The sequence below is a fragment of the Lontra canadensis genome, unplaced genomic scaffold (genome assembly GCF_010015895.1).
Source record: "Lontra canadensis isolate GAN:19392208 unplaced genomic scaffold, GSC_riverotter_1.0 scaffold39, whole genome shotgun sequence".
Lineage (NCBI taxonomy): Eukaryota > Metazoa > Chordata > Mammalia > Carnivora > Mustelidae > Lontra > Lontra canadensis.
The window spans coordinates 15085555-15098404 of record NW_022631033.1 but is presented as its reverse complement, the minus strand read 5'-3'; the positions used below and the strand labels follow the sequence as shown (position 1 = coordinate 15098404).

The 12850-nt window shown below is 47.6% G+C and overlaps 1 protein-coding gene across 3 annotated transcripts in view; it reads left to right on the top strand.

Annotated features, from left to right (window-relative positions):
• ACSL1 (acyl-CoA synthetase long chain family member 1) overlaps window positions 1–12850 on the top strand; it is a 63314-nt gene that overhangs the window by 17258 nt on the left and 33206 nt on the right. For all 3 annotated transcript variants that reach the window (XM_032869899.1, XM_032869898.1, XM_032869897.1), the window contains exon 2: window positions 4452–4678. In XM_032869899.1, coding sequence (XP_032725790.1) covers window positions 4484–4678 — 195 coding nt within the window. In that variant the 5' untranslated portion in view covers window positions 4452–4483. The remainder of the gene's footprint in view (window positions 1–4451; window positions 4679–12850) is intronic.

The following is a 12850-nucleotide window of genomic DNA, read 5'->3' as shown; positions in this document are numbered from 1 at the left end:
TCTGGAAGCCCAGGCACCCTTCCCTCTGGTACTTTGCCCTGGACATGCACCACACCTCCCTGACCACTGTTCTTATGTTCGCTGTCCATTCTGTGCTTTGTTTGTTTGTTTTTAAGATTTTATTTATTTGACAGAGATCACAAGTAGGCCGAGAGGCAGGCCGGTGGGTGGGGGGGGGAAGCAGGCTCCCCGCTGAGCAGAGTACCTGATGCAGGGCTCGATCCCAGGACCCTGAGATCATGACCTGAGCTGAAGGCAGACGCTTAACCGACTGAGCCACCCAGGCGCCCCCATTCCTGTGGTTTTAGACTCCAGGACCTGAGTGAGCAAACCCCCTTTTCATAGGCGTGGGGAGGAAGGAGCCGCAAGAGCATTGCCGGGGAAGGAGAAACTCGCTGCCTGTAGGCTTGTGTGTTCTTGACCGAGAAATACTGACTGCGTAAGCCTTTAAGCTGATTGAATCATTATTCTTAGCAAACAGCAGCATTGTTATTTGCCAGGCCTGCAAACGTGAGGAGAGGATGATGCGGAAATTTGCTTTTGAAAGAATTTTAAAAATATTTCAGCTGGAACACCGTTAGAATAAGAATAAAATCTGTCTGGTTTTTAATCATTTGTTGGCAAGGACGAGTCTTGATTCTTCTTCCTCAAGACCTGTTGGGGGACTGTCTTAAAGCGTGGTGTTTATATTCACCTGCAGCATTAAAAGGCTATTTATTGTGGCCGCTTTTCTTTGGATGTGGGTCTGCCTTCATTTTTAAACACCCCAAGTACTTTTTCCTTCATAGCCGTTCCGTAGAAGGGAGATTTATAATGCTTTACAGGAGTTGTTCTTCATGTGGATCTAAAAAAAGTTGTTCTTCATGTGGATCCACATGTGGATCTTCATGTGGATCTAAAAGATTTGCTTTGGTTCTTTACTGGAAAGACTATAGTTTTCCTATGTACAGCATTAGCCAGTGGGTTCAGTGAAGCTGGTTTGTAGCTTGTCGCCTGGCTTTCCTCTGAGAGGCATGAATTAAACTGCTATACCTCCTCATTACCCGGTAAAGATAAGAATGCAGCTGGATTTAAACCCTTAGAGTTACAGACTCATGTCTGATTAAATGGTCTAGCCCGGGTGCTACTAAATCAGTAGTTTTCTTTATTTTTTTTAAAGATTTTTATTTTATTTATTTGACAGAGATCACAAGTAGGCAGAGAGGCAGGCAGAGAAAGAGAGGTGGGGAGAAGCAGGCTCCCGCTGAGCAGAGAGCCCGATGCTGGCCTCAATCCCAGGACCCTGAGATTATGACCTGAGCCGAAGGCAGAGCCCCAACCCACTGAGTCACCCAGGTGCCCCTAAATCAGTAATTTTCTGAAGTTTTTGTTTTTTTCAAGTTTTCTTTCTTAGTTTTTTAGTATCTTAATTTATTTCTTATCTCTAGAAAGAGACTTTTTTTTTTCCTTTCTTAGTCTAATGCTGTCTACAGCTTGGCTACTGCTGATGCTTAAAATAGAAAAAAAAAAAAATCACCAGCTTATAACAGCATTTGTTCACGGGGGAATTATTTTTTATTCTCACACAGGGATGGGATTCTGTTGAACAGCCCCTGCGAATTCACACAGTCTAGGTTTTATGGAAATCACCTTAGGGACCTGTGGGAGAGAAGAGACAAGGGCAGAGGGGTGTGTAGGGGGTGGGTGGGAAAGTCCTGTTCAGATCTGGGGCGCCGTGGGTATGAAGATGGCTGGAAGGTGGAACGATTGCAGGGAAAGGCACGTTTGCTCATTGTACACGTCTGGTTGCTTTGCGTCTGTAGGGTAGCAGTGCTGTTTTTGCAACCTGACCACAGGGGCCAGACTTGATTTGTCTGCTTATCCTCACGGTCTCTTCCTCACAGAGGCCTTGCCTCGTCTCCTCCGGCTCCACCGACGGGAACGCTTCTCACACTTTGCAGACATTGCTGGCTTAATTTTGCACCTTCCCCACCAGCTGGTGAGCCCATGGAGAACCTGCACCGGGTCACCAGCATCGTCCTCCCCACTGCGGGCACCGGGCCTGGCATACGCCGGATGCTCCGTGATGGGCACCAACCTTGTAGCAGAGTAACTCAGTTCCTATGCATTCATTTAGAATAAATCTGCTGGGAGTGTACTACAGACAATCTGTTTCTTTCTTGGTCTGTCTCATGTTGGTTCGACATAACCACCCAACATCTGATCGTGTACTTTGCTGTTTGTTTTTTTTTTAAATATGTCCATTGTCTCTTCTCATGGGGAAACTGAGCAGAAAGAAAACAGTGTCTGTTTTCAGATCTGGCACTGGCAGTGACACTGATGCCCGTCCCTGCCCATGGGTGGAGCAGTGGGGTGACTTTGCTCCCAGCTGCTCATTGGCCCATCCTCCACCCTCTCTCCTCCTGGGAAGTCAAGTATGAATTTTGTCTGCTAGTTACCTTTAGCCCAGTGGGCAGCAGCGCGCGAGTCAGCATGTGACTGATGCCCTGAGAGACCTTGGCAGGTTGGATAAGCGGCGGCTGAGCTCCTCCAGCCCCCTCCCACCCCCAGCCCTCGCCACCTCTTCTGCTCTGTGGTGGCTTGTCACCTAGCAGTCAGCCCTGGGTGGCACAGATGGTGAGTGGTTTTATAAGTCCTAGAGCTCTCTCTCTCCACCATTGTGACCTAAAGAGATCTTGCTTATCTGTTCCTTCTCATTTGTTACGTAAAACCTGGAAATTTCCTGTGTGTGTGTGTGTGTGTGTGTGTGTGTGTGTGTACACCTACACAGAGCTGTTGTAACACATGTCTGCCCAAGCTGACCAGATATACTACAGGACTGGTGGCCGGTGAAAACAATGGGCCCCCTGCCACTCCATAAAAAAAAAATAATTACAGTAGTATAGATTGGAAACGTAAACATGTCTGTATTTGAAAAAAGAAAATTATCTTGAGCTTTGTGACCTAGCTCTTTAAAAGAACACACTGTAAGTGGCTCACAGATACCTCCTGAATGATAGCTAAAATGTTCGTACTCTGTGAATCGGCCGGCGGTGTTCAAGAAAAGCCATCAGCATTTACCACAATGTCCTCCCCTTTACTGCCACACGTGCTGTAGAGGACCTTCTCATCAATAGTTTTCTCCTTAGAATTACTTATTATCTGTACTGCACACTTTTTATATTGGTATGAGTTGTCTGTAACATCCAGTGTGAGGCTTTTTATCTAGTTTTCTTCTGTGCGTTTTTGGCCTCTTAATTTTGTTGGTGAACTCTTTGTGGTCTAGCCTTGTTTTTAATTAACTCTGTCCCTTCCTGTTCTACACACAGGACAATCACAGAGTCTTGGTAGGTGAAATAATGATAGTGCCTGGAACGTATTGAGTCATTTCTGGTGCCCCGTGCATTTAGTCCTTATAAAAACCCCACGAGATCACTACTCTTTTCAGCCTCCGTTTACTCTTAGGGCTACGAGACTCAGGGAGGTGAAGTAATGTGTCCCCGGTCCTCTAGCTAATAAGCTGGGAAGACAGGATTTGGCTCTTGAATCTGGGATCTTAAATACCCTTCTACACTTCTTCTCAGCTACTACGCTGCAATCTCTCTCTAGGCGTTTGGTGGTTGGTTTGAACTTCATGTACACCCTTTTAGCATTATAATATAATCAAGGAATATAAAAGAAATTATTCAATCCGAATAGTGAACTCTGGTTCCCTGGCATTTATGTTGCTGCTTTTGTGGTACAGAGTATGGGGAAGGCAAGAGGCATGTTGAAATTTAGGTTGGCGTGCTGTATCCATTGGGAACTCGTTCTGAGATGTGTGGGCAGAAGCGGGAGCGGATGGCCGTTAGGTAGTATGGGCTTATTTGTGCTTCTTCCCCTTTCTTCTCATTAGCCGTGATAATGAGAGCTGAGTATATCTGATTGGGTGGAAGGAAACAGAGACGGTATCAGGGAAGGAGGTGGTGACTTACACCACTGGAGCATGTTGTGGCAAGAATTCTTCCTGAGCGAAACCTTTTAACATGGGGAATGGAAGCTTGACACAAACTGATACACATACAATGAACTTCTTCTTCTTCTTTTTTTTTTTTTAAGATTTTTGATTTATTTATTTGATAGACAGAGACAACAAGTAGGCAGAGAGGTAGGCAGGAGGAAGGAGGCTCGCTGCTGAGCAGAGAGCCCGACATGGGGCTCGATCCCGGGACCCTGAGACCATGACCCAAGCCGAAGGCAGAGGCTTTAACCCACGGAGCCACCCAGGCACCCCTACATGTACAAACGTACAATGACTTTCTAAAGGGTTTTTAGAGACATGAAACTTGACAGCCAAGGAAAGAGCTGGACCGTTAGACTGTGGGTTCAGTGCCTTGACCAGTCAGGAATCAAGTTGGATGGTTGGCCTTTAGGAGTTTTGGACACAGGTCTTGCCTTTCTGGAAGGAATGTGACATTCTTCTCTATTGACAGAGTTCAGCTTAGGGAGCGACCATCACGGGACGATGCAAGCCCACGAGCTATTCCGGTATTTTCGAATGCCAGAGCTGGCTGACTTCCGACAGTACGTTCGCACACTGCCGACCAACACGCTCATGGGCTTTGGAGCTTTTGCCGCCCTCACCACCTTCTGGTACGCCACGAGGCCCAAAGCCCTGAAGCCACCATGCGACCTATCCATGCAGTCTGTGGAGGTGCCGGTAAGTGGAGGGGCTGGCCTGCCTGCCGTGTGCGTTTTCTCTGTATTTCTCCAGGTTCCCTGTCGAGTGCTATGTTGGTCAACATCAGTCACTGGCCGATACTTGCTTGCAAGGGCACTTTGTAAGCCAAAATGTGCTCAACACACAAAGTTGGCCAGTGGGCTAATAGAAGGGGGTAAGGGCCAAAATACAGAGCAGAGGCACAAAATGGGTGGTGTTGGTGGGGTGTCTCCCTCTAGTCACCCAGAGGCTCACTGCAGGAATCCTACTGAGTTTTGACCCAATGCTAGACCCTATAGTCAGCCCAGAGGATTCTGTGAGCGGGAAAGGAGAGGCATAGAGTCCCTGCTCCCAAGGGGCTTATGTTCCAACAGAGAAGAGAGTTGTCGAACAAACACCGGAAAGAAGGATTTCCTCTGTGGTATACCTGATACTTAGAACACCTCCCTAGCTTTTGAAAGAGACTCTGAGATTTCACCGAGGAAAAGGCGAGGCTAGGAACTTGCCAGAATAACACGGCCACAGAGTTTTGGGTAGGCCAAGAACAAGCCAAGAACATTCAGTTGGTATCAGAAGTTGAGTAACTACAGTGGTGTAGAACTTGGGCACACCGTCAGCCATGTTCTTGTCGTCATGAAAGTGAAACGCAATGTATTTCCCTCATTAGGGCTGAATGGTAGCGATGGCATGCGGAAAGTTAAGGACCCTTTTTAGAAAGATTCTTAGTGCTTTGGCTCTGCCCTCCTTCTGTTCTGAATCTCTTTAGTATAAAACATGAGGGGTTGAGAAGATGAAGCAGCCGGGGTGTCTTGGGTGCTGGGACTCCTGGGCTACTCTCTGTGTTGTAGTCTCTCGCTTTCTCTACCCAGGGCAGAATCAGTTTTCAGTATTTCTAACTTTCAGCACATATAAAGAATATTTCTTCTTCTCCATCCTGCCCTGCTCCCCAGGCTGATGGCCGTGAGCAGGAGAGGTGCCCTTTCAAATGAACCTTGGCCTGATGAGTACCTTTTTGTTATTTATAGTTTTAGTTCTTTGCTTTCCTTTAGACAATTGCTTGGATTCATTCATTTGAAGCTTTTTAAATATATAGTAGATATGTCAGTCTAATACATGCCAAAATGTAAAAATAGAATGACTGAATTATTGCCAAGAAAAGTTGGTTTTATGCCTTATTTAGAAGGTAAACATGGCTTAATATTTTACCTCAGCTAATCACTAACCGTGAAGGAGGAGAATTCAGTTTTTCTAATAGAAGTGTGTGAGGTTTTTGAGATTCCTTTTCTTCTGGAGGAGGACCTGGTGTCTCACAGTAGCATTGCCATTGCTGTGAAAAGAATATTTGCCAAGCGCAGATTTAAGATATTTATAATTTAGCAGTAACTGTAAATGCCTAATTCGTATTATATGAGAAATTGTGGAAGCACTTACAGTATGCTCTTTAAGCTCCAGCTTCGCATAAAGTCATTCTGAGACTTGGGAAAATAAGCATGCGTGTCCTCTGTGGAATAGTTTAAAAATTACTGAGAAGCGGAAAGAAAATTAAAATCTATTAATTCCACTCCCTGGTAGAGAGGCTTCCTGATTTTTCTCTTGGCCTATAGAAATGGACTTAGTTCTGGTTTTCAGAACTTGTAGGTGTTATTGCTTTGCATTTCTAAAAAAAGACCTTAAAATATCGAATTCAAGAGAGCTTGGTGTAGTTATAGATGCATTTATATAGCTAGCATGGCCGTATGGACTGCTTATGGCAGAAAGAAGCCCTTAATTCATTTCATTACATATTCATGAAAAGCCTGCTTATCTGGCATGGTCAGAGGAACTGATTGCCAGAATAAAATATTGTTGTTTGGTTCCTACTTTGAAAACAAGTAAGCGCCATTTGCCAGTCCACATCCTGATCCCCCCACCCCCTGCCTCCATCTCACATCCAGATTTTTACCCTCTCCCGCTTCCCATAAACCTTACCTGGATATTAAAACGAGAGGAATCTGCACTTTTTGGTTTTGCTGCATCTCATGACTACCCACACCGCGTGATTCCAAGCTACACCTTCCTAAAGCAGCGGCACAGAGGTTCTTGATAAGTTACCGCTTCTGACATTTCCTCTTAAAAGTCAGGGTGGAGGGACGCCTGGGTGGCTCAGTTGGTTAAGTGTCTGCCTTTGGCTCAGGTCATGATCCCAGGTTCCTGGCATTGAGTCCTACATCAGGCTTCCTGCTTAATGGGGAGCCTGCTTCTCCCTCTCCCTCTCACCCCCCCGCAACTTGTGCTCGCTCTCTCTCTCTCCTCCTCTCTCTCACTTTCTCAAGTGAATAAATACAATTTTTAAAAAGTCACGGTGATAAAGGGGATGTTAGCATTGAGCCCTAGCCCCATGTATGAAAGGCAGTGAAGACATAGGCTGCAGAACGGGACAGAGAAGCTGGAGTTTGGAACAGAATCCAACAAGACTTTTTTTAACTTTGAAGCATGGTTTGATCTAGGCTGTGTTTAGAGGGCTGTGCCCTGGCATTCATGGTGGCAGCTGACCCTGCCTGCAGCAGGGGGACCCCAAGGGCTGCCTCTCCCTGCATGTTGGGGAGGAACTTCCATCTGCCACAGAATTTTTCTGCTGCTGCTCCATGACTCTGAGCTGTGGAGGGAAGCGAGGTTTTCTGTGTCTGTACGGCCTTTAATCATGTTCACAGGTGACGTGCACATTTCCAGGTTTCAGCTTGCCTCTTCCTGTTGGCTGAGATCCCCACATCCCCTGGTGAAGATGAACTTCACCACAGTGACTAGGGACCCCTTGGGACCTGTTTAGGGCCCAGGCCTTGGTGGGACAGAGGAGAGCATGATGGCTCTGGAAAGGACCAGGGAGGCTGCAGATGTGGCAGAGGCTGGGCCTGGCTCCTCGGCTTAGATCGGGCAGCTTTGGGCAAGTTCCTGTGACTTTCCCGACCTTCAGCCTTCTAGAAAACAGGAGTGACAGTATCTGCCCTCCCTGGTGGGCATTAAGAGCGCTGCTTAGCTTATTTGCAGAGTGTCCACTTGTCCATGCTAAGTGTTCGGTCAATGTTAGTTTTCTTCTTCTGTAAAGATCTCCTCGTAACCATCATGTTTTATATATAAGAAAACAGCTGAATCCAAAGAGGCAAAATTGTATCTACCGTTAGTGGGCTATCAAGAGCTCTGTTATGCTGCTTTCATTACAGTTCATTACAGTACTTGAAAGTTATGGATTATAGCTAGGGTTTTTCAGGGGCGGGGGAAGAGGAAAATAAGGATAATAAGGTAAGTTGGGGTCTGTCTAGATCAATTTTTTAAAGATTTAATTTATTTATTTGACAGAGAGAAAGAGAGCATAGGCCAGGGGAGTGGCAAGCAGAGGGAGAGGGAGAAGCAGGCTCCCCACAGAGCAGGGAGCCTGATTTGGGGTTTGATCCCAGTACCCCCAGGATCATGACCTGAGCCAAAGGCAGATGCTTCACCGACTGAGCCACCCAGGTATCCCTGTCTAGGTTAATTTGAAGAGCCATTGGCTAGACCTTTGGATCCAGGAGCAGCCTCTTCTGAAAATGGGTATTGCAGGCAGATGAGTCTGCGAGTAGTGATGGAATGAAAGGAAGAAAAGGAATGGGTAATAGAAGAATGGAGTCTGAAGGTCCCGCACAGGCTGGTGGTGGGATCAGACACCGTCAAGGATGGGGTGGGAGGGAAGTCTGGGGCTGAGAGCATGGAGCTGTCAGAGCCTGGGCCAGCAGCAAAAGTGGATTTCTGGTGAGCTTCTGCCTCCCCTCCTCCTCCTCCCCTACACCAGGTTGGACATAGATGGGGTCAGAGCAAAACTTGGTGCTGATTGGGTCGTAAGCCCACCTACCAGAGTTTAAGGGATCGCGGCAACAAACCATCCCAAAGCATAAAAGGGAATCATTGTAATTCCTGAAGGAGGTAGAAGAAAGAAGATGAGAATTCCTTTTAACTGGTGAGAGATGTCCTATAGGCCTTGAGATAGCTTACTTATCAAATTCACATGCAAAGATTTTGAGTGACTACTGCTAGATTAGGGTGTACTTAAATGAAAATGAAAACCCAAGTGATATGCTTTGTTTTTAAATATTAAAGAAGGGAGTAAATTGTAGGATGCAAAAAACTTTTTTTTTTTTTTAAGATTTTATTTATTTATGCAAGCGAGTGCACAGCAGGGGAAGGGTACAGGGGGAGGGAGAAGCAGACTGTATGCTGAGCAAGGAGCTGATGCTGGTCTGGATCCCAGGATCCGGAGATCATGACCCGAGCTGAAGGCAGACACTTAACCAATTGAGCCACCCCAGACAGCCCCCCAAAACTTTTTTATACCCACAGGTCCAGGCTTTTTGAGACTTCATTTTAAAAATATCAGGACTTCGTTTCAGATTCACCTCAGGCAACTAAACCAATTAATCTGTAACAGAGTCACTGTTTAAACTTGTTAGCTGTGGCCCCTTGGTTCCAGGGTGGCTCCCTATCTTTCACAATACAGAACCGGTTCTTTGGGTGTCAGTCTTCTTGTCTGAGTTGGATGACTTTCACACCAGATGATCTCCTGACATTCGGGCGCATGCTGGCTGGCTCCCCCCCTTTGGCGGGAAAGCTTGAGATCGGCCCGTCCACATGGTGGGCTATATACGGTGAGCAGCTTGCCTTAGCGTGTTAGTCCTGTGCTCCAGAAGGTCTCCTACGGAGGAGGGGACACTCTGGATTTAGTCTGCCGTGAGTCACAGAGACATTATCTGACGGGCATCCATTCAGAAGCACTCGAACATTGGCCGAGCAATGTGCGCACCATCCCTGGGAAGAAGAGGTTGTTGGCCTCACATAGCTTACAGGGTGGAGGGCAGAACAGCCAAGGACCTCTTCTCTCCCTGGCAGAGGGCAAGGAGCGTCCTTAAGCCAAGAGTAATATGAGCAGCTTGTTCTTGTGCCCTCAAGCCAGAGCTCTGGTTCGTCAGAACTCTGAAAGGAGCGCACCAAAGGGAACATGTCCGACCTGTGGAGGCCACGCTCAGCAGATAGCGTGGGTTTAAGTTTTGACGATGACTCACGTGGGACCTGCACAGACACACTGCTTGTCTCTGAGGGAATGACATTGGCAATCCAGAGAGTGAAAATGACCCAAAGAAGTTGACTCAGAGAAGCAGTGAGGAGGAAGGGTGGTTTCCCCGGGGCGGGAGGTGGGAGTATAGGGAGAAAAGGGCCCAAACTTCCAGCTGCCCGGTGAGCAAGGTCTGAGGCGCTCGCCTAGAACATGGCGACCGTGGCTGAGAACACTGCACCGGACAACTGAGAGTCGCTAAGAGAGTAGGACTCAAGTGTTTTCACCAAAAAAGAAAACAAAATATACATCTGTGAGGTGACGAGATGTTAATGACTCCATTGCGAGAATCTTCACAGTGCAGGGGCCTCGCGGGCTTATCGAGGACACCTCAGTAAAGCTGGAAGAAACAAAAGGCAAAGAATGGCAATGGCTGGGGCTGGTTCCCAGTGGGGCGCTGTTGTCCAGTGGGGCAGGGGGCAAACACAGCCGGGAGGCAGAGCTGCAGGAAGGGTCTGCGGGGTCACTGCCAGGCCAGAGCAGGAAGAGCCGTGGGAAGGGTGGGTGCGTTCCCACGGTGCACCCATGGCCGCCCGCCTGGAGGCCTTGGCCGAGCACCGGCAACAGGGGGTGTCAGACTCACGAATTTGAACCCGGTGGCAGGTGGCAGGGGAGCAGGAAGAGGAAGGGAGAAATATCAGCAACAGTCTAGCTGTTTCTGCAGTCACCTGTAACTAGAAACCTCAATAGAAACAGAATTCTCATCCCGGAGGACACTTGGAATGGTCGACTAGAAGTCCGGGTGGGGCTCCCAGAGGATCTCCTGGTTTAATGCGCTGGCGTCATACCGGTCTGTAGTACTTGTGGGAATTCCTGTTTGGGGGTGCCAGCCTTCATTCACCTGCCATGTGTAATTGCAGGTGTCCGGTCAGCATTCCCCCACTGCCTGTGCTTCCCTGGTCCGACTGCAAAATCGTTGTGCATGTGGTTAAAGACGTATGCAAAGATTTGCTTTTCTTTTTTTTAACGATTTGGCTTTTTAATCTTATCCCTAGCAACTTGGCTGCTCTGGTGCTCAGAGAGTTTTCAAACACGTTTTTCTAAAGCGTTATGGCATCGGAGGGCATTTTTAGCAAGCGGTCCTAGCCGTTGGGGCAGTGGGAGTGGATGGAAGGGATGTGTTTATTTAGGTCTAGCATCCTGGGGGTATGCAAACATCAGCATTTTCATGCCTTGCCGTAACTTTAGCCTGTCTTCTAAGACTCCACGCCTTCTTAATAACAAAGTATGAAAAACCTTGCTAGTTACTTTTTTCTTGGCTAGACTCACATCGTACGACATTTCACCGAGCTTCTCTAGGTTTTTGGGCTCATCCGCTAATTGAAAGTGACTGGTCATTTGAATGAAGAGGCGCTGGTCATGGGGCCACGGTGGGCGGACGAGTGGGCTGCGGACAAGGGCAGGCATGACAGAGAACTGAAGGTAGAGTTTCTGACTCCATGCCAAGACCAGGCCCCAGAGGGTAGCTGCCTTTAGGAATTCAAAGAAAGAAAGATGATTGTTTTAGAAAAATTTATTTCTCGGTTCCATTTAACCAGGCAGTAAACGCTTACTACTGTTCACTAAATAGGAGTATGGTCAAGCAGGTCTGACAAAGTGCTTTGATTTTGTGCAAAGGATGCCGCCTCTCACAGGCTTCCTTGAGCAGGGAACGTGTGTATTCATAAATGACAGAAGAGTGTGCTGGAATATTTATTTGAGTTTAAAAATAGCCGGGACAACTCACGCCAAATGAAAAATGACAACTGAAAACTTTCCGAGCCTCTCGACAGAACTCCCTCCTTCTCACACTTCATGTCTAGAAGGCCGGCCATGGATGAGAAGTAGACACTGGTTCCCTGTCGATTAGTCCACAGCGGAGCGGAATGGTTGGCATGTCTAAATGGCGGGCACATAGAGATGCTACAGGCAGTTTTGTCCTGCTGGAACAATGTATGTTTGTGGGTTTGGGGTTTGGTGGCTCCAGACTTTCTTCCCTCTCACGGAGGTGGGAGGGTGCTATTTTCCCTTCTGTGGTTGGCTGATGTCCCCTTGTGATGACATTGAAATGTGCCTTGGGGCACAGAACTATCGTTTCCAAGGGCTGTGCCAGATCCCCCACCCCCCTGGAAGCACATCCTTCGCTTGGGAAATTGGGGGCTCAGGAAGTAGGAAACTGGGTGGGGGGTGTGAAATGGAAGCCCTTCTGGGATGAGGGGAAGGTGTTAAAGATCCAAAAAACTGAGTCGGCCACCTGGCTCCTTGAAGATGGAGATGAGTAGTGTGGGGGTGAGTTTGAACCTGCTCGGGACCCACAGAATCTTCTTACCATGCCAGATGTCCATGGAGCTGGGTCCAAGACATTTCCGGCCAAAGCCTTGCCCTTGGGCTGCTTTCTCACCTGCAGAGCGGCTGGCATGTAGCAGGCGCTCAGGAAATAGTCACTTAGCTTCCATTGTTCCTGCACTCAGATGACAAAACCCAGCACTGATGGTGACGTGATGGTTCTGTCCTTTCTTTCCTCCCTGGGCGTAAAGGATCTGGGGAAGTCAGTTTGTTCAATGGTGAACATGAACAGTGAGCCTGATGGTTCCCCGCTATGCTGGGATGTAGACAGCTCAGCATATCACGGGGAGTTTAGGTGTGTTTTTGTGTGTCCTGTCTTTAGCGTTCAGGAATTGAGGTGGGAAGGTCACCATCCGGCTGCCCTTTAAAGGCCCTGGTTCATACAGCAAAGATCTAGTGTTGGTGGGATTGAGAATTGATGGCCAGGAAGTCTCTCTAAGAGGTCACTGGATGTAAGAGTGGTTTTTGTGCCTGCGAAGCAAGACAGTGATGCTCTGGGCAGGGTAAGAGGCATGTAAAAATGTAAGTGCTGGGAAGAAAGTTTCACATGGAGGATATTGGCAATAGAAAATAATAAATAAATGAATAAACAAAAATCCAACAACAACCCATAAAAACCCCGTGCCCCTAGGGCTGTGATTCTGCTGTTTTTTCCCCCTGGAGATGGATTTAACATTAAAATCCAGCCACGTCTTCCACAGTTTCCTTACAAGTTACGTAGTTCTCCTTCC